Raw genomic sequence first — 22,945 nt, forward strand, 5'->3', positions numbered from 1 at the left:
TTTTTCCTTTTGTCCTTGTCGTCCCCATAAATACTATTTACCGTCCCTCTTCCCCGTAGGAGCTGGAATGTGCAGCCCTCTCTCTGCCTTCGGTTGTCGGCGAAATTAATGGTCATTGATTGATGCCTTAGGTTGGCCGGGGTGTCCTCGGGTCGTGTCCACCCTCTGTGTGGTGCCTTGTCCTGCCGAATGTCATTTTTTTTTTTTTTTTTTTTTTTTTGTCAAGAACGAGCAGGTGTAGTTACCCAGGAGCCCGGGGCCTCCTAGCAAGGTCCTCTTGGAGGGTCCCAGCAGAACGTCACAGGTGCAGGTGGTTTTCTGCAAAGAAAATGTAGCTCTTACTGCATCTCTCAGAGTATCTGCACCCTCCCAGGAGGCCGTAGCTCCTGACTGGGAAGAAGGCCCGAGACAGGCTTGCAGATAAGTGGGCGGTAAGAGCAGCGGGGTAGGGCCCAGCGGGGGCACCGAATGTCCCCCGGGGGTGCAGTGCTCAGCTGAAACCCACGTAGAACTGGACAGGAACCAGTTAAATCTCTTCTTTCCATGTCCTTCTCATAGATTCTTTGGCTTTTTGTGAAACCCAGAGGTCGTTTGCCCATTGACAGAATGAGGGAGCCTTGGCTTCTGGAAACTTTTTAGATATTAGTTGAGCTTGGGCTTACTCGGAACAACACCTGCACGCCCAAGGCGCTCCATGGGTGGTCAGTGGGAACCCAACACCCAGGCCAAGGCCCGGCGTCCACGTTACCTAACAGGCCGTCCCCGGGGCCTCCCGAGTTGTTCAGGCCACACGGTGTTGAGGTCTCGAAGCCTCGAAGCGGCGTAGTTCATGAAGCCGCTTTCAAAGGAGGCTGGCTTTTTAACGGAGGGTGCCTGAGGTTCTGGGGCCCGGGTCAGATCCCGGAGAGAAATGTCCTCGCGCAGCGTTTGAAGAGCTCCTCTCCGTAGCTTCGTGTTCTGTCTAAATTTGGCGCAGCGCTTTACAGTTTGCAAGCGCTCTCGGGAGATTTGTCCTTGATCTTTTCGGGGAGAGGTGGGGCAAGCCTGCCTTTCGTCGCTAACTTCATGGCTCAGGGGAGGGAGCTTGGGGCCTCGGAGAAGCCGAAGAGTGATCAAAGCCAGGTCAGACAAAGTTCTGACCCCAGCACCCCCACGTAGGGGCCCCCAGCAGGCCATCTGGGGTCGGATGGTGCCGGGTTGAACAGGGTTCTAGAATCATCCATCAGTAAAAGTGACCCAAGCGTAGCAGAGTCCACTGGCGCCTGGTTGGACCTGACAGAGATGTTGCTCACCAGGCTCCACCTGCCTTGGATCCTTTGACCTCAGAGGGATTCGCCAACCCACGTACTCGTCGCGGGCAGGTGTGGGTAGAGGTCACCAGGAATCCGTCCGCCCAGTTGGGATGCCAGGTTATGGTGGAAACTCCTCTGGGTACCACACGTGAGCAGGTGTCAGGGTGAATGTGAACGAGCGTGGGGGTGGCCCAGCCCGTGGCGGGCAGCAGGAGCCAGCAGCACCCCGACTTGGCAGCTCCCCGGTGAGCCCAGGCCAGCGGGACCCCGACAGTGTCTCCCGGCCCAGGCCTGGCCCGCAGGTGCTGGCTCAGGCCGGGCTGAGATCCTACAGACCCAGATTCTGGCTGCCTGCCGGGAGGCACACAGTGATCGGTGAGCGCACCCCGGGGGTGCACACGGGGGTGGGCGGGGGGATGCAGCAGCTGGGTGTCGCTTTAGAGGGTTGGACAAGGACCCTCTTGGGGGAGAACCTGTCAGAGTGCCTCACAGCCGTGCGGCCCCCACCAGCCGGCCCTAGGTGGTGCCTCAGTTTGTTCCTCCGTAAAATGGGAACGAGAAGCTGCAGTTGCATGCAGGTGGCGCCTTCACGGTTATGCTTGTGCTCACACGCTGTGCACAAGTGCGCCGGTGGCTCGGGCCCAACCCGCAGGGACGGTGACCCGGGCTGGAGCCGGAAGGCGTTGAGCGTCTGCATCCAGGGGTCTCCAGGGCTGGTGCACCCTGTCCTCCCTCGGCTTGCCTGGGGTAGCGCCCAGTCTGTTCTGGTTTTGCTTAGGGAGCTGGAGTTGGGTCTTTAGAGCCCTAAAAAGTGCCCACGGTGGTCCCACCCTGACCCTCCCCTGGGTGCCCTGCTGCAGCAGGAGCGCCTGCCCGGGGCTCTCGGTCCCTGCCTCTGACCAGTACTGCCTCCTTCCTCCTCACCCATCCCTCCCTCCCCCTCCCCCTTCCTCCCTCCTCCCTCCCCCTCCCCCTTCCTCCCTCCTCCCTCCCCCTCCCCCTTCCTCCCTCCTCCTCCTCGCCCATCCCTCCCTCCTCCTCGCCCATCCCTCCCTCCTCCTCACCCATCCCTCCTGCTCACAGCTTCTTCCATCAGCTTCTTCCATCGCCCCCTCTTCCTCTGACTCCTCCTCTCCTTTCCCTGACTGCACATAGGTCCCTTTGGTCCTCTAGGGGTTCACTCCTGCTTGTACCTGAAGTACAGCGTGTACCAGCTCTTTAGTGAAGGTGTCTCTTCCGACTGCTCAGTGTGCCCCGTAACACAGCGCGTTAGCCCAGCCGGGATTCCGATGGGCACAATTTAAAGTGTCCCCGAGTCCGTGATATTTAGCAGATTCACGACGTTGTGCAACCACCACCACCTCTATCTGGTTCCAGAACATTTTATCCAAAAAAATGAGACCTGTGGGCAGTCCCTCGATGCCCCTCCGTGCCCCCGGCCGCCGTGACCCCTGCGCTGCCCTCCGGGGTGGCCCGTCCTGGAACCCTGCCTTGTGTGGCTTCTGTGACGGTCGTCTCCCACTTACCGTGATGTTCTCAGGGGTCACATGTGGCGTGGGTCAGAATCTCCTCCTCCCTATGGAGAGGACGACTCCGTTGTGTGGCTAGACCACGTGGCGCTGGCCGCTCCTCCGTTCCCGGACGCTGGACCGTGTCTGCCTCTTGGCGACAACCCACCGGATGTTGCTGTTCTAACTAAATTCTACGAGCCGTCTTCTCTGGTCTCCCGGTTCTCGGGGGGCCCCCTGGCTTTGGGCTCCAGCTCCCCCCAGCCCCCCGGCCAGTCCCCAGTATTTATTAAACCTCCAAGAGCCAGGATGGACCCAGTTGCGTCTTTATTAACGTTCCCTCAGATGATGCTGATCGGAGCCCACCGGCCCCTCTGGCTGGACTCTTGAGTGACAGCTCAGCCTGTCCCCACCCAGTGAGACGCCAGGGCCGGCCCAGAACCCTGCGCTCCGCAGACCCTACTGCCCGACCTGGCCGTCCGCTGCCGTTGTCGGCTGCCTGTGTCCACGCGTGTCCTGACTCCACCTCTTGGAGGACCAGAGAGAAGCAGCAGGTGTGGACCGAACCCTTGCTGACAACCAGGTTTTGCAGGTTTAACACAATCTCACTGGCCCAACAGGAAGGGAGAAGGGGGAACCAGGGCCTGTTGGCTTTCGGAACGGGTCCCCGAGCGTCTGAGCACTTAGCTTCCGGTGAGCAGCCGCACTCGGCATCCTAGGGGTGCATCCCGGTGTCTGGGGGCTTTGCCCCCTGGGTGGGCGGGGAGCAGGCAAGGCCCCTGCAGCCGTCCAGCTCTCCCCAGCCTGGCTCCAGGCACCGATCCCATCCCGGCTGGCCCGAGCGGGGAGGCGAGAATGCTGCCCGCCCTGGACTGGGCGGCGCTGGGCAGGTGACGGAGGTACAGACGGAAACGGGACAGCAGGTAGCCCACGTGGCCCTGGACTTGGCCTCCTTTGTCTTGTCCTGCTTCGTGCCAGCAGCGATTTTTCCTCCTCTTCTCTTTCCTCTCTTCTTCTCTCCCCTCCCCTCCCCTCCTCTCCCCTCCTCTCTTCTCCTCTCCTCCCCCCTCCCCTCTGCTCCCCTCCCCTCCCCTCCTCTCCCCTCTTCTCCCCCCTCTCCCCTTCTTCTCCCCTCCTCTCCCCTCCCCTCCCCCCTCCCTTCCCTCCCCTCCTCTCCCCTCCTCTCCTCCCCCCTCCCCTCTGCTCCCCTCCCCTCCCCTCCCCTCCCCTCCTCTCCCCTCTTCTCCCCCCTCTCCCCTTCTTCTCCCCTCTGCTCCCCTCCTCTCCCCTCCCCTCCCCTCCCCCCTCCCCTCCCCTCCTTTCCCCTCCTCTCCTCCCCCTCCCCTCTGCTCCCCTCCCCTCCCCTCCTCTCCCCTCTTCTCCCCCCTCTCCCCTTCTTCTCCCCTCTGCTCCCCTCCTCTCCCCTCCCCTCCCCCTCCCCTCCCCTCCTCTCCCCTCCTCTCCTCCCCCTCCCCTCTGCTCCCCTCCTCTCCCCTCCTCTCCTCCCCCTCCCCTCTGCTCCCCTCCCCTCTTCTCCCCTCCCCTCCCCCTCCCCCTCTCCCCTCCTCTCTTCTCCTCTCCTCCCCCCTCCCTTCCTCTCCCCTCCTCTCCCCCCCTTCTCCCCTCCTCTCCCCTCCTCTCCCCTCCTCTCTCCTCCTCTCCCCTCCTCTCCCCCCTCTTCTCCCCTCCTCTCCCCTCCTCTCTCCTCCTCTCTCCTCCCCTCCCCCCTCCCCCATCCCCTCCCCTGCCGTCCCATCCTCTCCTCTCCTCTCCTCCTTTGGAGATGCTGTGTCCACAGAAATCTCGGAAGGGCTCCTTGCTGCTCTAGGCAGTATCCTGACATTCTCAGGTTTGGGTAAAGAATAGATCAATCAGAAATCTGCGGAGCAGCATTTCTATGGGAAATGACGTGTATTCCTTTTCATTTTTAATGGATTTTTAAGTGTGATACAGAAAGGAACCTGTGGGATGAAGGCAGCCAGTCCTGTAGGATCCTCAGGACCAGTGGTCTCTGTTTCCGAGCTCACCTCACTCTGCTTTGCCCCCTGGGGCTGTCAGCCTGGATTCCTGCTCAGCCAGTGCACAGACCTCCGAGGATGGGTGGGCCGGTCTGTGCTGCCCCAGGCGTCCAGGGCCACCTCTCCATCCTGCGCCTGTGCCCAGGGGCCCAGAGAAAGGGCAGAGACGGAAGTAGTGGGGGAGGGCTCTGGGCAGGTGCAGTGTCGGCGGCAAGTGGCCTGTGTGCTATCAAGGTGAAGGCGAAGGCTCGGGGTACCACGCACACCTGCGTGACCTGGGACGAGTTCCTTGTCCGAATCAGTTTCATCATCTCTACTCATCGAACCTGCTGTGGAAATTTAAATTAGTTGTTAAAGCACTGGGCACAGGGCCTGACCGGAGATACAGCCCTCCTAGTTAGAGCTGACGTGAGCTCTGCTTTTCTGGGCAACGGGGTGAAGCCATACCTAAGAAATCAGGTTGGGGCGGCCAGGCGAGGGTGGAGGTCCAGCTGAGACGTGGGGATGCCTGAAGGAAGGCCAGAGGCAGGGCAAGGAGGGGGAGCTGGCCGGGGAGCAGGTGCAGTCCAGAGCAGCAGCCAGTGAAGTATGGCCCTGGGACGGGGTACACCAAACCCTGCGTGCACCCTGGTATCGTAAAGGTTTGGGGACCCAGCCGTGCCCACTTGCTCAGTGTCTGTGCTGTCTTGGCCTTTCAAGGCGCAGCTGAGCCCACCAAGCTTGGAAACCTCACCACCCGGCCCTTGCTGGCGGTGCTGGCACGAGGACGCGCGGCAGGGCCCGGAGACATGACCGGTGGTCGCAGCTGGGCTCGGGGCTGCTGTGGGCATCCAGGGGCAGAGGCCGCGATGCTGCCAGCCGGCCCACGATCCGCGGAGCAGCCTCGCCGCAAAAATGGCCAGGCCCCAAGTGGCCGTGGTGCCGAGCTTGAGAAACCCTGCTTTCCAGAAACAGTTTTCTGTTCCAACTAGGGAATCGGCTGGTTTGGAGGGAGGAGGAGTCTAGGATGGGTGATTTCTGGGCGGTGCCCATTGCCAGGATGGGGATGCGGGGGTGCGGGGCGGGCCCACTGGGTGGGGGGAGGTGAGGCCAGCCTGTTGCCTTGAAGGAGGGGGCTGTGGGCCGTCCTGAGTGGGCCCGGGAGGCAGCTGTCCGTGAGGGTGGCCCTGCACACATAAGGGCTGCCAGAGAGACACGAGTCTGGGCACCTGCAGAGACCAGGCAGCCCGTACCCCACGGCCTGGAGGTGGCCTGGCTGTGGCTAGCCCCCTACGGGGAATACCCCAAGCGACAAGAGCAGAAGGACAGGGGTGGACAGTGAGGACATCGGACACTCTGGGCAGGGGAGGAGGAGGTATCTGTGAAGGAAGGTGGGAGGACCAGCGATGGGGAGGCTGGGAGGCACCTGCAGGATGCACCCGAAGGGCAGCCCGGAGAGAAAGGAGAGTGGTCACGGCGTGGGGCGCAGATGGAAAGCTGCCGGGAGAGACACACGGGAAAGCACCCGTCGGGCCTGGGCTCCGCGTGGCCTTCCCTGCCAACCCCAGCGAGAACGGTGTCCGGGCCTGCAGCGGGGAGCCCGTCCCAGCCCAGCGCAGGGTGAGGGCTGCACCCCGATACAGCGCCGGCCAGTGCAGAGCCCTGTATGGTGGGGCCAGCAGTCCTGTAGGGGAGGAGGCCCCTGGGCGCTCGGGGTCGTGTCACCGTTGACAGCACAGCCTCCCTGCAGAGGGCAGAGAGGGCCGGGGAGGAGATGCCACAAGCAGCAGCTGGATGTCCTGGCATGAGCCACGATAAGCAAAGCAGAGGACAGAGACTTCCAGACGGTGCCCTTTCTACTCAGGAGTGGTTTCTTTCTGCACCCGATCCTCTTTCTTAGCCTCTGCATTGAGTAAACCTCCTCAGGTACTTCTTATTTATAGACGGAGGCCAAAGAAGAGCTGCCCCCAGCTGCCGTTGGCACAGGTCACGTGCTCCCCGTGCAAGGCCCCTCCTTGTGTCCCCATTGGAACTGCTGGGAGAACCAGCCGTGAATTACCGAGAGGCGTGGGCCTGGCTTCCAGAGCCTCCGGTGAACTCCTCTCCCCATAGGAAGCTGTCAGGTCAGTGGAAGTGCCTGGCACGGGCTTGTACAGCGGCTCTGCGGACAGACGGAGAAGGAGTCACACGAGGTTTGCTAATTTGTGCTCGGATTAAACAAGATACATAGAAAAGGAAAAACATTTTTTAAAAAAGAAATGAGAATAAAGGGGCACCTGGGTGGCTCAGCGGTTTAGTGCCGCCTTCGGCCCAGGGCGTGATCCTGGGGTCCTGGGATCGAGTCCCCCATCGGGCTCCCTGCAGGGAGTCTGCTTCTCCCTCTGCCTGTCTCTCTCTCTGTGTCTCTCAGAAATAAATAAGTAAAATCTTTAAGAAAAAAATGAGAATAAAAAAATAGGAGCAGCGACCTGAGCATCCTGTTAGCTGTGCCACAGCAGCACAGTGTTGGGGATCCCGTTCTGGTCTCCAGGGGCTGGGCTGCTGTTTGCCCAGTGGGACAGGTGGAGAGGCAGCTCGTGTTCTTGGAATTGTCTAGAAATGAGCTGATCCCTCTGGTCCTTGTGCTCAGCTCACACCGGCCTCGGGAGGAGGGCATGTGGGCTCCCGCCGTGGGCCCTGGAACCCCCGGCGCTGCCTCTCGGGAGCTGGACCAGTTGCTTAGCTTCTCTGAACCTCAGTTTCTCGACTGTACAGTGGAGACAGTAGTCGTCTGTCTGAGGAACGCGTACACGGAAAGCCCCTAGGAGAGTGCCTGACACACGCGCAGGGTCCGACGTGTGTGTGCCGCTTCCCAGGGCCGTGGAACGGTGACCAAGGACTGCACGGCCTAAAACAACAGAAATCAACTCTCCCAGCCTGGAAGCTGCGGGGCCGCCGTCCCAGGGAAGAACCCATCCTTGCCTCGTCCACGTTTTTCCCCCCAGTCTTCCCGATCGGCGGCCGGGGGCTGTGTCTCTTCATTTGGCTTCCCTGTGTGTGTCCGGGTCTCTACATCCAGATTTCCCTCCTGGGCTTGGATCTAGGGCCCACCCTAATCCAGAAAAACCTCATTTTAACTTGCCGACATCTGCCAAGAGCCTGTTTCCACATGTCAAGTTCACGGACATTGGGAGTCCAGCCGGATTTAGTGCATCTTTCCGGGGGAGACCGCCCGGCTGCTGACGGTGGCTGTGGGTGTGCTGTCGCCTGCTTCTGCTGTAGCTCACGTCCTTGACCTCAGCATTTCTGTGAGCTGGCTCGGAGCAGGAAGGGTCTGGCCTCTCGCTGTGCATTTGCAGCTGCTGCCCTGGAACGTGGCAGGTCTCCGTACCTACACGGTTGACTTAGGGAAGACTCCCCCTCCCAGAACCTCCGTTGTTTCCAGAACAACAGTCTGTGCCGGACAGACCTCAGGCAGGCTGTGAACATAAGTCTGGCTTTGAAAGGGCGAACACGGCATTTACGTCAACGTGGGTGGAACTGGAGGGTATTGCACGCCGAGCGAAATGAGTCCGAGAAGGACCGTTATGAGGGGAAGCTCCATGGGAAGTCATCAGAGAGGGAGACAAACCATGAGAGACTCTTAGCTCTAGAAAGAAACGGAGGGTCACTCGAGGGGAGGTGGGTGGGAGACGGGGTCACTGGGAGGGTGGGCATTAGGGAGACAGGGATGTGATGAGCACCGGGGGTTATAGGCAACTGATGGATTAGGAACACTGATGATGTTCTATGTGTTGGCTGATTGAATTTAAAGAAAAAAAAAAGGTGTCTTATTTTGGAGAGGCAGCCCCGTTCCGCTGGTTCCCGTATCTACCGAGGGATGGTTTCCGTGAGCCGGGCACTGCAGGGGCTGCCGAAGGACACCGTCCTTGCCGGCCCAGGGTGACAGCCTGGCGGGAGAGACACGCAATTAAATATAGTCACAGTCCAGGGATTAGGTCCTATTGTAGGGGAGCCCTGGGCGCCAGGGCTGGTGACCGCAGAGGAGGCGGTGACTCAGAGCGACGCCTCCTGGCTTAAGGAGCTGGGCCAGCCCCTGGCAGCTGCTCGGAGCCCCCCGAGGGACGGCCGGCCGAAGGAGACAGCAAGGACGGTGACCGGGACGGGAGCATTCCCCGGCCTCTGCAGACGGGTCCCGCACTGTCCCCTGCATCGCAGCACATGCCCCGCGGTGGGTGACCCAGTTAGGTCATCAGAAGGGGCTCCCGTTTGCACCGGTTGAGAAGGGTGCCAGTTAGGAGCGGGCTCCCCAAAGTCTTCCTGCGGGAGCTGCAGGAGAAACCAGAGCTCCCTGTCAGGTCTCACCTGCTGTATTCTCACCTAAATGCTCCAGGAGGGTGACCCTGCTCCTCCAGGAACGTGGGCTCTTGCTTTGACCCCGCTGTGGGCGCGAGGCCGGGCCTGCTGGACCCAGGAGCCCACGCGGCTGCTCGGACAGGAGCCAACCTGAGGCCTCCCCCTACCTGCATGGACAAGGGGCACTAGGGTCCTTCAGAAGTCACGTCCACCAAGAACCTCGAAACGTGAACTTAGTTGGAAGCAGGGTCTCCGTTCAGTTACGCCGAGGGCCTGTGGGAGTGGAGGAGGCCCCGACCCCATGAGTGGTGGGTGTCCTTCGAAGGCAGCCGTGTGAAGTCGGGAAGAAGGCCGTGTGGAGCACAAGCACCCACAAGCCGCGGAGAGACAGGGATTGCCTGTGACCCCACAAGCCGAGAGGGGGGCCTGGAAAGAATCTTCCCTAGAGCTTTTGGGGGGACGTGGCCCCGTGACGCCTTGCCTTCAGACTGCCAGCGTCCAGGCCTGGGAGAGGGCAGCGCCTTCGTTTAAAGCCACCCTGTTTGTGGTGATTGTTCTAGACGCACCCACCGTGTCCCAGCCTCCCGAGCCCAGGGTGGTGCCGCCCACGGGACAGCGTGGGCCGTGTGGGGTGTGGGATGCTAACCGTGCTGGCCAGGTAAGCCCCTGTCTGTGGTTAGGGAGCCTTCACCCCTCAACCTTGACCGCTGCCCTTGATGGATGTGGCAAGTCGGGCCGGGCTCGGGCCATCAGCCGCAGGTGATTCTAGGTGATACCGGAGGACCCTGTCGACTGCAGGGGAACTCTCCTGGCCTGGGAGGTGCCATGCTGGGGCTTAGCTCCCTCTGAAGGAGCCCCAGGCTGGGCCCCGGAGCCCCACGTCCTCAGCCCAGCTCTGCGTGTGATTAGTTAGTGACTTTGGGCAAAGCTCCGTGTTTCTGCTCTGGTTGCTTCCTCATATGCTGGTCTTGTACCCACACGTGTGGGTAGGTCCTAGGCACGTGAGCTTGGGCACACGCTTCCACCTGCGTGATACGCTCCCATCAAGCTGCATTCTCGTCCCCGGGGAACCTTCTCCACCCCCCCTCCCCCACCACCACCACCAATCCCACCTTCCCCCCTCAACCGCTCTTCTGGTCTCTGGAGGTCCATTTCACCTGCTCTTGCACGTCATGTGACGTGTGTCCTCTCTTGTGCTCGGCTTCTGTCCCCCCACGATGCCTGTGGGGTTCCTCTGTGCTGTCGCATGGATGAGCGTTTCCTGTCAGTGGTGCCGTGAGATGTACCACCGTTCGTGCATCCTCCTGTTGGTGGACACAAGGGTCATTCCCAATTTGGGGCTATTATGAATAAAACCAGCGCAGACACCCTTGTACGCACCTCCCTATGGACAGACCCATCCTTTCTCTTGGGCGTGTGTGCCAGGGGGTGGAACTGCCCCACGTGGTGCACGTGAAGTGTTCCAAAGGGGTGGCTCTGCCTCATGCTTCCAGTCGGTGGATCTTTTTTTTTTTTTTTTTTTCTTCATGAGAGACAGAGGCAGAGACACAGGCAGAGGGAGAAGCAGGCTCCTTCCGGGGACCCCATTGCAGGACTCGATCCCAGGATCCCAGGATCGCACCCTGAGCCCAAGGCAGATGTCCAACCACTGAGCCACCCAGGTGCCCCCAGTCAGGTGGCTCTTAAGTGGTTCCTTCCTCCGTGGTGGGAGTGGGAGGCACTGGGCAGGTGGGCGAGTGGGTGGGACCCGACTCCTCCTGCAGGCCCCTCCGTGTGCCCCCTTCCCACCTTCAAGGAGATCTGAATTTCTTCATATTTACCTCGCCTTTGCTCTGGGTTTCTGCAAAGCCCTGAAGAGCGGGTTCAACTTCTCAAAATGAAAGGCTGTGTGCTGCTGGGCCCTCCGGGCCCCGTGATACACAGTTTTCCCAACTACTTGATTGTGTTTCTACAGTGTAGGTCGGCTCACACTCACACCCCGGGAAGTGTGGCTCGTGCTGTTCTGCAGGCGGATGGCAGGCTCATCTGAGCACCGCAGTCACCACCCCAGGAGAGGGGCCCGGGGTTCCCGAGGCCACCTGGGCTGCTCCGTGAGGCCCCGCTGTGTCCCTTAGCTCTAAGGACACACGCTGATCTTTTCAAGACAGGGTCACAGAGCTCACGTCACCTGGGTGGTCGGGGTCTGCGGCCCCTGCGTGTCTTGTGCAAAACTGCAAAAGAAGTCCCCCTCCAAGAGTTGAGGGTGGCGGGTGTGTAGACTCAGGGCCAGTGTCTAACACCGGGAAGGTGCTGCTGCTTTTGGGTGCCTTTGTGACGGGGCGGGGGGCTGGGGTGGGGGTTGGTCAGTGACAGCAGAGCAGCTTAGGAGGTATTGCTTGAAGGGTTTGGCCAGCAGAGGCAGGGGAGAGAGCCTTCCAGGCAAGGGAAGCAGCACGCCCCACGGAGGACCAGAGGGTAGACTGAGGCAGGCAGGGCCAGTCATGAAGACTGTCACACTTGGGGGATGGTAGGGATGAGGATGGTATCTTGGGGTTGAACTAGTGAGGATTTTTCCCAGTAATGAGGTGCAGGTGGTGACGGGGTTAGAGGGTGCTGGAGAGGAGCCGGGTTCTTACAGGTCAAGTTTGGGCCTCGGGGAGGCCAGGCGGGGACCCCGCAGCCCGCCGTTTGCAGTCAAAGGGAAGAGAATGGGATCGGGGCTCTACGTGGAGGGACTGCAGGCGGTTCTTTGGCGGGTGGCAGCGGGCCCGGGCTGTGCGGTGATCCTGTCCTATCCATGCATCAGGGTTTTGTGAGAGCCCTGACCCGTCTCTGGATTGGGACATATTGTCTCAACGCCTCCAGAGGTGCCTGTCATCAGCATCAGGGTGGAGAAGCTGCTGTGGGGAGCCCTTGGGGGCACAGGTGCATGGGTGTGGCGCGACGCCCCTGGCTCCTAGTGGGGAGATGCCAGGGATGCATCCTCCAGGGCACGCGACAAGGATGATCGCGTCCAGGGGTTAACGTGCCAGGAGGGGGACCCCGACCCGGGTGCAGAGGTGGGTAGCTTTATCCCCGTTTTATAGAAAGGAGCTGGAGGCAGGGGCACCGCTGATTAAACGGGAGGTCATCCAAGGTGAGGGAGTGGTGAGTAAATGACGTTTCCGAGTGGAAATGCAGAGAGTTTGTGGTTTGTGGTTTGCGGGAGACCATGAATCGAGTCCCCGGTTCAGAGCGGTTGGGGGGACCCAACCCACATGTCTGCACTCTGCAGGGAAGACGGTGAGGGACGGTGGTCATTGAGCACCTGCCGTGTGCTCATCTGGCAGGGCAGGGGACAGAGGCTCCGAGAGGTTAAGTAACTGGGCCCGGAGCGCACAGCGAGAGCTGGCCTTTACACTCAGGTCGACCCCAGGGCCCCGTGCCGTGGCCCCAGTGCAGTCCCCACCGTGGTCCAAGGGGGGAGGAGGAAGACACGAGTGATCACCTAATGGTGCAGCTGCAGCACGTGTGCAAGAGCGAGCAAGGGCCCTGTGGGCTGGTGCATGGTGGGGTTGGAGGCAGGTTGCTGAGCGTGCAGACGGCAGCCTTGCTCCGAGAGAGGGGAGGGAGGCCCCGCTGGCGTGCCAGGCCGCAGAGAGGGGCCTCCGGGGGGAGGCGAGGGCCCATCCCCTCACCAGAACAGCAGATGTTCCCGGAGAGCCCTTTCTTCCCTGGTCTTTTTCCAGAATCACTGTCTCTTGATGCATCAGTGAAGGCGAGCTCCAGTTTGGGCCAGAAGACGTTGAAGCCCTAAATGCCGAGTCGAGGGGGCTTCGGCTCCCAGCAGCTGCTGGAAGTTTCTGTCTGGGCTTTTGCCTGTGCGTTTGACCTCAGCCGCCGTGAGCCGCTGGGGTGTTGATTTGTATTCCTGAATGTTGTGTCAGGTGGTGTGGACGGCTCCAGCCTGCTCAGGCCCACCTGGAGGCACCTGACGCTGGCCGCCAGCTCCAGAGGTGGTGCCCTGGGTGACGAGAGGAGCCTCCCCTTCCCCGGCCTTGCCCGTGGACGAGGGGCCACCATTCTATCCGCCCTCCCATTTCTGCCCTCGCCTCCTATTTTCAAAGGGTCCCAGCATGTTCTCCATTAACCCCAATGCCCAGGCACCTCCAGCGTCCTAGTGAGAGCAGCTCATTGCAAAGCCCCAGTTACTTGGACGCCACTAGGAAAAGCCTTTGCAAGGGCCCTGAGGTGACTTGGCAAGAATTTTATAGGAACGCTTAGGATGTACAAGTCCAGTTACCCATGCGTCACCTGCCAGCATCAGACTCCTTCAGGAGTGTGAGATGAGCGGCCATCAGTGCTGGCCTGGTGGTTCGGGAGCCTAGGATGGAATGTTCTAGAAGTGTGGAAACAAGGTCACACTTTTCAGTAGCGGCCGTGGCTCTCTGTGTTGGGAGCCTGACTTTTGTTTTATGTCTTGGCGTTCCAGTCTTAATGAGATGTGACGGATCGAGAGACACACGTGTGTATTTTCCTGGGGCCGCCGTAACAAAGTATTACAACCCGAGCGGCCAAAAAGAATAGAAATTCGCTCTCAGGGTTCCGGATGCCGCAAGTCCGAGATCTTGGTTGTCTACAGGCTGGTTCCCTCTGGGGCTGTGAGGGGGAAGCTGTTGCAGGCCTCTCTCCTTGGCGTGTGGACGGACGGCCACCTCCTCTTGTGTCCTTATGTGATCTCCCTCTGTGTCCAAACTTGCCCTTTTTATAAGGACACCAGTCATAGTGGACGAGCCCCACCCACCCACCACCCACCACCCACCCAATCACTTCATCCGACCTCGATCTTCCACGAAGATCCTATTTCCAAATAAGGTCATATTTGCAGGTAGGAGAGGTGGGTCCATCTCAAGGGGGCCCGTGCTCAGTGCAACCTCTTTACAGGGGGTATTAGAAAAATGGGGACATATCGATAAGGCTTCTCGGTGTCATCCCCCCGCTGGCCTGGTGGCATTTAGGTTTTCGCCAAAAGATGCGTGTTGCTGTGCACGACTGGCAGTGTCCTCCCCAAACCTGAACTCCCTGCTGGGCCTCCGGTAGCTCCAGCCGTGGAAGTAAAGTGCATGGAGTACTGTCAAACCCTCAATCTGCGGAACCCGGGGTTAGAGCAGCGGAGGTAGACCTCAGGAAGCGATTAGTGGCTGATAGACAAAGGATCCCGGCTCCTTTAATAAAGCACCTGTGAACCCAACTGGATGCAATTCTTTGCTGCAGCAAAATCTCAGCGTTCCGGACCACAGTGGTGCAGTTGGGAAGCAGCGAGGCCGTGTTAAAAAAAAAGAAAAAAAAAAAAAAAGATGTGTTTTGCACAAACTCAGAGCACTTGCTGTGCAAACACGGGGCTTGTGTGGGCACTGGGTCATGGTAACAGCATCGCTTCTTGCCTCTGTGGACCGTTTCCTGTGCCCCAAGGCCCTGTGCACAGTGTGTGTGGGCATCATCTGTTGTGCAAGCCCTCAATACTCTTGTCCCTTCCTCTTGTGGGTGGAGACAGTCAGGCACAGAGAAATCTGGCTGAGTGTGGCCGCGGTGGTGAGCGAGCGGTTAGCTGGGGCCTTCCCGAAGCACTGAGCAAGACCAGAGTGGCAAAAGCTGTCAGCAAAGTGAAGTTTGCGGGGACAGAGCTTGCCGGCCAGCGGGAACTGCCAGTGCCAAGGTCCTGGGGCAGAAATGAGTTACACGTGGAAAATGAATATACTCAGAAGGAAAGGAGGTCATGGAGGGCTGGGCTGGGCCAGATCGGTCAGTCCAGGGCGGGAGGCTAGATTTAACGGACTCCCAATTGGCCGGATAGATTTATTCTAAGCGCAGGGAGATGGGGAGATGCCGCAGGAGAGACTTAACTTGTTAAGAGGCCCCCCAGCTGTTCGAAGGAGAGGGCTTAGCCGTGTGTGTTTGGGGCTGGGGGGTGAGGGGAATGGGAGCTGGGAGACCAGGGGAGAGAGCAGGTGCTCAGCTAGAGGCCGACAATAGAGAGAGGGGGTCAGATGAGCTCACTCTGGAGGCAGGATTGCCTGGACTTGAGGGCGGAATGGAGTCCTCGTGACAAGAGAATGTGTGGCTCCCCAAAGTCCAACTTCTTCTCTGTTCCTTTACAGAAAGAGTTTGCCGGTCTTTGCTCTACACCCACCGCCCTGGGGCGCGTTTTTAAATAGATGAGACCTACCATGTTTCTGGAAGAAAAGAATAAAGTATATAACGGTGGGTGTCCCTTCTCACCAGGGCCCGGCCAACGGGGTTGCTTGCCTCTGGGGGCGGGGGGAAGACGTTTTATCCAATTACTTTAATTTTCAGTTATTTTAAAGGTCATGTAGAAGGGGGAAAAAAATAGGTGAAAATAGCTGATAAGAGACTTTGAGATAAAGGTGCTAGTCCTACCAGGGAAGCAGATGTGGTCAAACCACCACGGGAACTGGGGCCCATGTGGTTCTCAGAGCATGCAGACCAGTGACACAGAAGAGGCCCGATTCAAACCCGCACGGCTGCCCACGTCCCGCGTGCAGAAGGCATCGGGGCGACGTCCCCGCAGTCGGGCCCCTGCTTTGCCCCGAGGTAAGGAACTTCGTGAAGTTCCTCGCTGAGCAGCGAAATAAGTTCTGTACGTTCATGTCGGCATGCAGACCCCCCCCCCTTTTTTTTAGATAAAGGAAAATAGATGTGAATGTTTATCCGATTTTTCACGGAGGTGGGCCTCTCTGTGTCTCGAGGCAAAATCACGAAGGAAAGATTCACGGGGCTGCGTAACGGAGACTTGATCGAGTTAGCAGATGGATCTCTGTGTGCGGGCAGCGGAGTGGGGCAGGTGTTTGCAGCAGGGACCGTGAAATTGTAGACTCGTAATGGAGCAAAGGATACGAAATCATGGTCCTAAAACAGGAAATAAGAAGGAGTAGGGGGACGCCTGGGTGGGCTCAGCGGCTGAGCATCTGCCTTTGACTCAGGGTGTGACCCCAGGGTCCTGGGATCGAGTCCCGCATCGGGCTCCCTGCATGGAGCCTGCTTCTCCCTCTGCCTGTGTCTCTGCCTCTCTCTCTCTCTCTCTCTCATGAATAAATAAATAAGATCTTTGAAAAAATAAAATAATGATTTTCATTAAAAAGAAAAAAAATGTAGCAGTAGGTGTCTGAGAAATTTCTGAGTGTCACGGCCAGAGGATAGGACTTGGAACTTCGGGATTCTGTTCCCCGCTGGTCCCGTGAGCAGGGCTTTTCTGGAACTGCCGGTGACCCCGTGACGGAGCAGGGGCCAGGCACCCACGGCTGCCGAGAGTCCGTATTGCTGGAACTTTCCAGGAACACGTTTGGCAACGCTCCGTCCTCTACTAGAAAGCCGTCCTAAGAGGATAATCCAGAACGCCGAGGAAGTCGGGTTAGGAGGATGGTCTCTAGCACCGGCCCTGTGTTTATAGCAGCCGCGATCTGGCTCCCGCGGGGAGCGGGGTCAGGGCGCTCTCGGGGCGAGCCCGGTCACGAGGCTGGGCTGGCTTTCCCTTCTCACGCTCCCCCCCGTCAGGCAGCCTGCATTTCTGGGTTACTTGGAGCATAAAGGCCAGCGGGGCGGCGGGGGGCGGGGCACTGGCTCTGTCCACTCCCGGATACATGGGTCTGAGCCTCAGACACATGGCACGCGTGTGTGTCATCAACGAGAGCGGTCGGGGGCGGCGGGCGGCGGAGAACCCTGGAAGCTGCGCCCCGTCCCCTCCTTGTCTCAGTCTGGCCTTTGAATCTGAGTCTTAGAAACAGACCTCAGGGGAACACCCCTCTCGCTAAAACCAGACAAGCCTCAGTTTACTCATCTGTGACATGGGTGGCACCAGCCAAGCGTTGGCTTCCCAGAGTGCTACCTAAGAGGACCTCTTTTTAAAATTATTTTATTTATTTGAGAAAGAGCATGAGAGGACGGGGAGGGAGAAGAGGGAGAAGCTGAGCAGGGAGCCGGACGCGGGGCTCCATCCCGGGACCCCGAGATCACGACCCGAGCCGAAGGCAGACAGACGCTCAACCGGCTGAGCCACCCAGGCGTCCCTAACGTGAACTTTTAAAAGGCATTTTTTAAGTTAACATATACTCGAAAAGGTCTCCGCGTGTCTAAGGAAGGTTTTTCTTATAGACCGACTTCCTCTTTAAAGCAATAGAAAGCTGCTTCATTTATTTTTTTTTTTTTTTTTAATTTTTTATTTATTTTATGATAGTCACAGAGAGAGAAGGAGAGGCAGAGACACAGGCAGAGGGAGAAGCAGGCTCCATGCACCGGGAGCCCGATGTGGGAATCGATCCTGGGTCTCCAGGATCGCGCCCTAGGCCAAAGGCAGGCGCCAAACCGCTGCGCCACCCAGGGATCCCAAAGCTGCTTCATTTAAAAGAACTTCCTTAAATAAACTTCAGTTATAAAAAAAAAAATGTGTTGATCTAAAGAGAAGTATCTATTTGGGTTGAGTTTAGGTTTTTTTTTTTTTTGGAAGACAGTAAATCGATGACTAACATCTACAAATCACAGCTGCTTTTTAGTGCGGGTGTTTCGCCGTTTCGTTGAGGGTGTGGGAGGGGAGTCCCCCCCCGCCCCCCCGGAGCAGCAGCCCCGGTCCAGCGACTGGACCTCCCTTCTCGTTGCCGTTAGACCATTTCGGAGATAATGACCCTCGGTCTTTCCCGAGGTCACTGGCGGGGGACCAGGGCTGGTAAGCCTTTCTCGCCGGGCTGATCACAAGGCCCACCTCACAGCCTGTCTGCCGCCAGCCCGGTCACACGGGGGGTGCTGGCCTTCCCGTGTGACTCAGTGGGGCAGACCACAAACCGCCCGGCCTCCCGAACCCCATGCCGGAGGCGTGACCTCCCCGCTGCCTTCAGCCGCGGGTAATGGGACAGATGAAGAGCAGCCGTCGGAGCACACACGGTATGACGGGCGGAGCGAGGTGTCCGCGGGCTCCCGTCTCGTCGCGCCAGGGACCCACGAGGGGGACCCACCTCGTTCTCCTCGCCGTGGCAGGGTCCTGTACGCGCCCGACACCGCACGGCAAGCAAGAGAGGGAAGGGACGAGCTCCTCCATCCGCTTGCACCATTGGTGGTCCCCGGTGACCCGCGGTGCCAAATAATTGCTCGGGTGAGACGTTTGTCCGTTCAGCAGGTGGCGCCGGACAGCGTGGGCCAAGTGCTGGGCCGCGAGAGAAGCCGCGTATCCAGCTCTCCAGGAAGTGAGTGTAGCACCTGTTAGGGACCCAAGAAACCGCGTGCGTCGTGACAGCTGTGGTGCTGGGGATCAGAGCCAGAGGTGCCCAGAGGTGCCCAGAGGAGACGGTGGGTGGATCCCCGCGGGGCTCGGAACAGAGATGGGGTTCCGTTGGCAAAGGCGCCGTGGGACGGGGTCCTTTGCAGATGTGCAGGTTTTAATGGGTGAGAAAGTAGGAGCCCTGTTAGGTCTTTGAGATAGGGTCGGGGTGGGGGGTGGCAGGGTTCAGGAGGTGGCTGGGAGGGACACCAAGGGCAAGCAGCCGGGTTTGGCCAGAGTCCGGGAAAGACGAAGGGACGTGGGATGCGGTGTGCACGGGGGTGCGTGTGCGGAGCATCTGGAAGTGGGAGCCGGGGGGTCTGGATGGTCCTCTGCGGCCTAGAGAGAGGAGCCGAGACTGTGGGGCTGGACCCGGCTGGCCGGGAGGGGGCCGGGCCCTGGGACGGCCCGCACCCAGAGGGTCCTCCGATGTCCCTGGCCCGTGAAACCTCCCGCGGTGTTGCTGGCTCCCCCAGCCTTCGCCCCTCGGGGGGTGGAAACAGCGAGTCAGAAGTGCTGACCCGTGTGGGCACGCCGCGCCCACGGGACCCCCGCCGCCCCCAGGGCCCTGGGTGGTGGTTCTTGAGCTTTGGATGAGCAGATTAGGACTTGAGTGCGTGCATGTCCCCAGCCCAGTGTCCGGCGCACGGAACCTTCTCTCTCCTCCAAGCTTTAGGCTCCGCGTTGCCTCGGGCCTGGCCTCCCTGGACGCATCTGCTGCTTCCTTCTGCTGAGCGCAGAGCCTTGCTCCTGGACGCTGGGCTCCGAGGGTCTTCACGGAGACGACGGGGCCCCCTGCCTGGGGGATGCCCATGTTCTTCGGATGGACTCGGGACTGGGGTGCATGATCCTCACAGCCGGCCTGCTGGGGGCTCTGAATGGCAGCAGGCCGCCGCCCAAAACTAAAACTCCGTCGTCAGACTTGAAGCTCACTCCAGACCCTGGTGAATGAAGCGGATTCCTCGGGGCCCCCTCCAGGGGAGCCATGCCCTTTGCACCCCCAGAAGGAGGCAGCCCTCCTTGGAGGCCGCAGGGCAGCGTTTCCGTCTCGGGCTACAGGGGCGCCCAGCAGGTTCTAGAGAGGAGACTCCCGAGGTAGGAAGCCTCCTGCCACGGTGGGTGGTGGGAAGGTTCGGGTTTCTCTGGGCCCGGCTGGGGCTGGTCCTCGTAACGGGAGCCAGGGCCGTCCCTGCCAACAGGGGGTGGGCCTGGAAAGGGGACACCAGTCACGTGCTGGCTGTCCTTTTGGGGTATTGCCCAGACCGGTCCGGGGCAAGGGTCAGGATGCAGAGAGCTGGGAGTTTGCAGGCTGAGGAATCGGCCTCCAGGGCCGTTTGGCTCCGAGGGAAGGGATGTTGGAGACGTTGGCAGCACACAGAGGCGCCCTCTGGCCTGGCCGGGTCGCAGCCGGCTCCCCCTGAGGGGTCCTCCGTGTGATTGCTGAGAGCTGGGAGCCCCCACGGGCCTGCAGGCTGGCGGGCATGTGGCCGGTTTCTCTGCGGCTGGCCCCGGGGGTCCGGGCCCGGGGTCGGTGGGCTCCCGGCCGCTGCTTACGGGGTGCAGGCGGGGGGACAGGCCAGCCGGGGAGGGCGTCTTTGAATTATTTTGATTCTCTGAGCTCGCTGCTGTTTGGGGAGCGAGCCAGGTGAGCAGACGGGATGGAGTTTCTGTCGACAGTCTGGTGATTGGAATCACCCAGAGCGGGTTGAAACCCATGCTCGCTTTTGAACCCGGAGGAAATCTGATGCAATCAACACGACACTCTTACTCCAGAAATTAAAATCAAATGCGGAGATGAGTCATCTCCAATGAGGCATGGACAGACCTCGCCGGGGAGGAGCCCGGAGCGGTCTGCGGGCCCCGTGCTTCCTGCACGCGGGGCCCAGACCCAGCAGCTTTCCCCCCCGCCCCCCGCTCGGGGGCCCCCGGGGAACCTGGCACCCCACAGACGCTCAGGTTCTTTGGTTTCTTCCTTGGTGCCTTTGTCTTTGGAAACGTTCTCGGGTGGAACGTCGGCAGAGCCACCCGAGTCCGAGGCGAGGGGCGGGCGGGCCCAGGTGGCCCAGGGGCTGTGTAGCGGCTCCCGAGTTGGCCACCGGAGTCCGTGAACAATTCTGTGCGTGTCCAGCGATGTTGTGTGTGCGGAGGCCAGCCTCTGGTTCCCGGGGAGGAGCTAGGAGCGGGCTCTTCTCCGCGCATGAATCAGCCTTTATACTAAGGAAAAGAAAAACTCATTAGTTGTGAGTCAGGCACAAGCAAGCTTTAATGCCCCTTCCTGTCTTCCCAGACCTGACTGCTAGAGAAGGGGTGGAGGGGGGCTTCCCGCGGGCAGGCGTGGCCTGGGGAGGATGGGGGGGCGTGCAGGGGCTGCCCCCGCCCTTCGGAGAGCAGCAGCGCACGACCCTAGTGGAGGGCAGGGCGGCTGGACTTGTAGCCCCCCACCCCCCCACCCCGGGGAACCCATCAGCCGTTAGGAACGTGTAACTTAGATTCCCACCAGAGGCTAGGGTTCCGGAATTCATCCTGCTTTGTATAATCAAGTCATGAGGCCATCTGGGGGGCACTAGACATTCACTGGGGATTTTGGCTCTTTAGAGGAGAGTATCGCAGCGATACCTGTTAAAATACCTCCGAAGCTCTTATCTTTATTACTTTTTTTAATATTTTATTTCTTGGGAGAGACAGAGACAGAGAGAGAATCTCAACCAGACTCCACGATGAGCGTGGACCCCGATGCGAGGCTTGATCCCACGGCCCTGAGGTCATGACCTGAGCCAAAATCAAGAGTCACAGGCTTAACTGACTGCACCACCCAGGCGCCCCACCTTTGTCTTTTTTTTTTTTTTTTAAGATTTTATTTATTTATTTGTGGGATTACAGGCAGAGGGAGAAGCAGGCTCCCCGCAAGGAGCCCAATGCGGAACTCAATCCCAGGACCCTGGGATCGCGCCCTGAGCCAAAAGCAGACGCTCAACCGCTGAGCCACTCGGGTGCCCCCCCCCCCCGCCTTTGTCTTTATTAAAATAGAATTCTTAGGGTGCGGGGGTGGTTCAATCTGTTAAGCTTCTGCCTTCAGCTCAGGTCGTGATCTCAGGGTCCTGGGATCGAGTCCCACGTCGGGCTCCCTGATCAGCGGGGAACCTGCTTCTCCTCCCCACTGCTCATGTGCACTCGCTTGTGCACACTCTCTCTCTCTCAAATAAGTATGTAAATAAACAAATAAATATTTAAATATTTTAAAAATAGACTTCAGTCCTTCATGGTCCATGTAGGTCTCACAGCAGAGGAGGAACGGAAGCAGAGTGAGTCCTATGGCTCTCAGAGCTTACACTCTCTTGGAGAAATCGGGCTGGTGACAGGAAAGCACGTGATCTGTCGTGTTGATAAGGGAAGTAGGGAAAGAGGGTGGAATCAGGGATGTCAGTGGAGGAGACATTTGACATTTGTCCCTGCCGATTAGGTGACATTTGAGCAGGCCCTGGATAGAGATGGGGCATCGCGTCTGGGAAATATGTAGGCATGGGCCTCCCAGGTGTGGGAATAGCAGGTGCAAAGGCCCTGAGGAAGCACTTCAGAAGGGTCCACAGAGCCAGCAGGACCCACAGTGTGGGGCCTTGAGGTCACTGTAAGCTCACTAAGCACTAAGCAGCTTTCAGAGGGTTTTGAACTGTTGGGACTTGTAGAAACATTCTGAGTGCTGAGGGGTGGGCTCCCGGAGGGCAGAGTCAGGTACGGTGGACTTGCGGGGAGGAGCTGATGCCTGCCACCGTGGGGGTGCCGAGGTCGGGCGGAGGTCAGGTCCTGACCGGGGTGTGTGTGGTGGGGTGGGGTCGGGGGGTGCTTTTGCCTGGTTGCATGTGCCATTCAGCCATGACTGAGTTGGTGAAGCCTGGCAGGGGCTCGAGCTGGGTTTGGACCCAGGACGTTCAGGACGGACGCCTGTCAGCCCTGCAGGGCCCCTCGGTGACCTGGGTCTGGAGTCCGGGGGTCACTTGTCAACTGAGCAAGAACCGGGCCGCGTCTCCTTGTGCTGCTCGAGCGTGCAACCCTGTGGCTCCTTAGAGCTTCCCTAGTCAGAGGGAGACGCCTGCACGTCATTCCTGATCCATGTCTGGGAAGGCAGGTGACAGATGTTCCTTGATATTACTCTCCTAGTGTCTCTTTGATTGCAGGCGTTTTTGAACCATGTACATAATTAGGAGAAGAGTAAAAATAAAGTAGTAAATAATCTAAAAATATTAAAATAGGGTAAAGGGCAGAAAATGCAGAGGGAAGGCAGCCTGACGTGCAGCAAATGTAGTAACAGGGAGCTGTCGAATCAGGCACCACCAGATACAGTCTCGAACCTTCACACACTCATTGTAAAGCAAGTCGGAGCGTCGCTGTCACTTACCCCACCGTGGCTTTTCGCACACGGCAGGGACCCATTCAAGGGGCCGTGCTCCTCGAGCTCTGGCGACTCGAATTTGGAGCTCGAGGACGCGGACTGCAGATGTGGGCCCAGCACATGAGTCACCCGGGAGGCGTGCA

General features: G+C 59.4%; 2 protein-coding genes across 4 annotated transcripts in view; one reads left to right on the top strand and one right to left on the bottom strand.

The window, feature by feature from the left end:
• SH3BP4 (SH3 domain binding protein 4) overlaps positions 1-22,945 on the top strand; it is an 83,778-nt gene that overhangs the window by 41,926 nt on the left and 18,907 nt on the right. The window contains exon 3 of one of the 3 annotated variants that reach the window (XM_038574266.1): positions 15,249-15,351. The exons of the other annotated variants lie outside the window; for them this stretch is intronic. The gene's annotated coding sequence lies outside the window, so the exon portion shown is untranslated. The remainder of the gene's footprint in view (positions 1-15,248; positions 15,352-22,945) is intronic. 3 annotated transcript variants of the gene reach the window in all.
• LOC119877515 lies at positions 659-19,420 on the bottom strand. Its single transcript, XM_038573033.1, has 8 exons — positions 19,069-19,420; positions 18,114-18,354; positions 16,265-16,484; positions 8,021-8,167; positions 6,857-6,958; positions 6,361-6,481; positions 749-961; positions 659-674 (listed from the first exon to the last, which is right to left on the bottom strand). The coding sequence occupies exons 1-8, from the start codon at positions 19,227-19,229 to the stop codon at positions 659-661; spliced, it is 1,221 nt and encodes a 406-aa protein (XP_038428961.1). The 5' UTR covers positions 19,230-19,420.

Source organism: Canis lupus, chromosome 25 (assembly GCF_011100685.1).
Source record: "Canis lupus familiaris isolate Mischka breed German Shepherd chromosome 25, alternate assembly UU_Cfam_GSD_1.0, whole genome shotgun sequence".
Taxonomy (NCBI): domain Eukaryota; kingdom Metazoa; phylum Chordata; class Mammalia; order Carnivora; family Canidae; genus Canis; species Canis lupus.

Excerpts from the sequence above, each read along its gene's own strand:
- LOC119877515 (XM_038573033.1), bottom strand. The coding sequence starts at position 19,229 with ATGGGCATCCCCCAGGCAGGGGGCCCCGTCGTCTCCGTGAAGACCCTC. Across the intron at positions 6,959-8,020 it reads ACAGCACACCCACAGCCACC|AGCCGCTGTACAAGCCCGTG; the intron begins GTCAGCAGCCGG and ends GTCTGTCCGCAG. Across the intron at positions 962-6,360 it reads CGGACACCGTTCTCGCTGGG|ACAGAACACGAAGCTACGGA; the intron begins GTTGGCAGGGAA and ends CGCCAAATTTAG.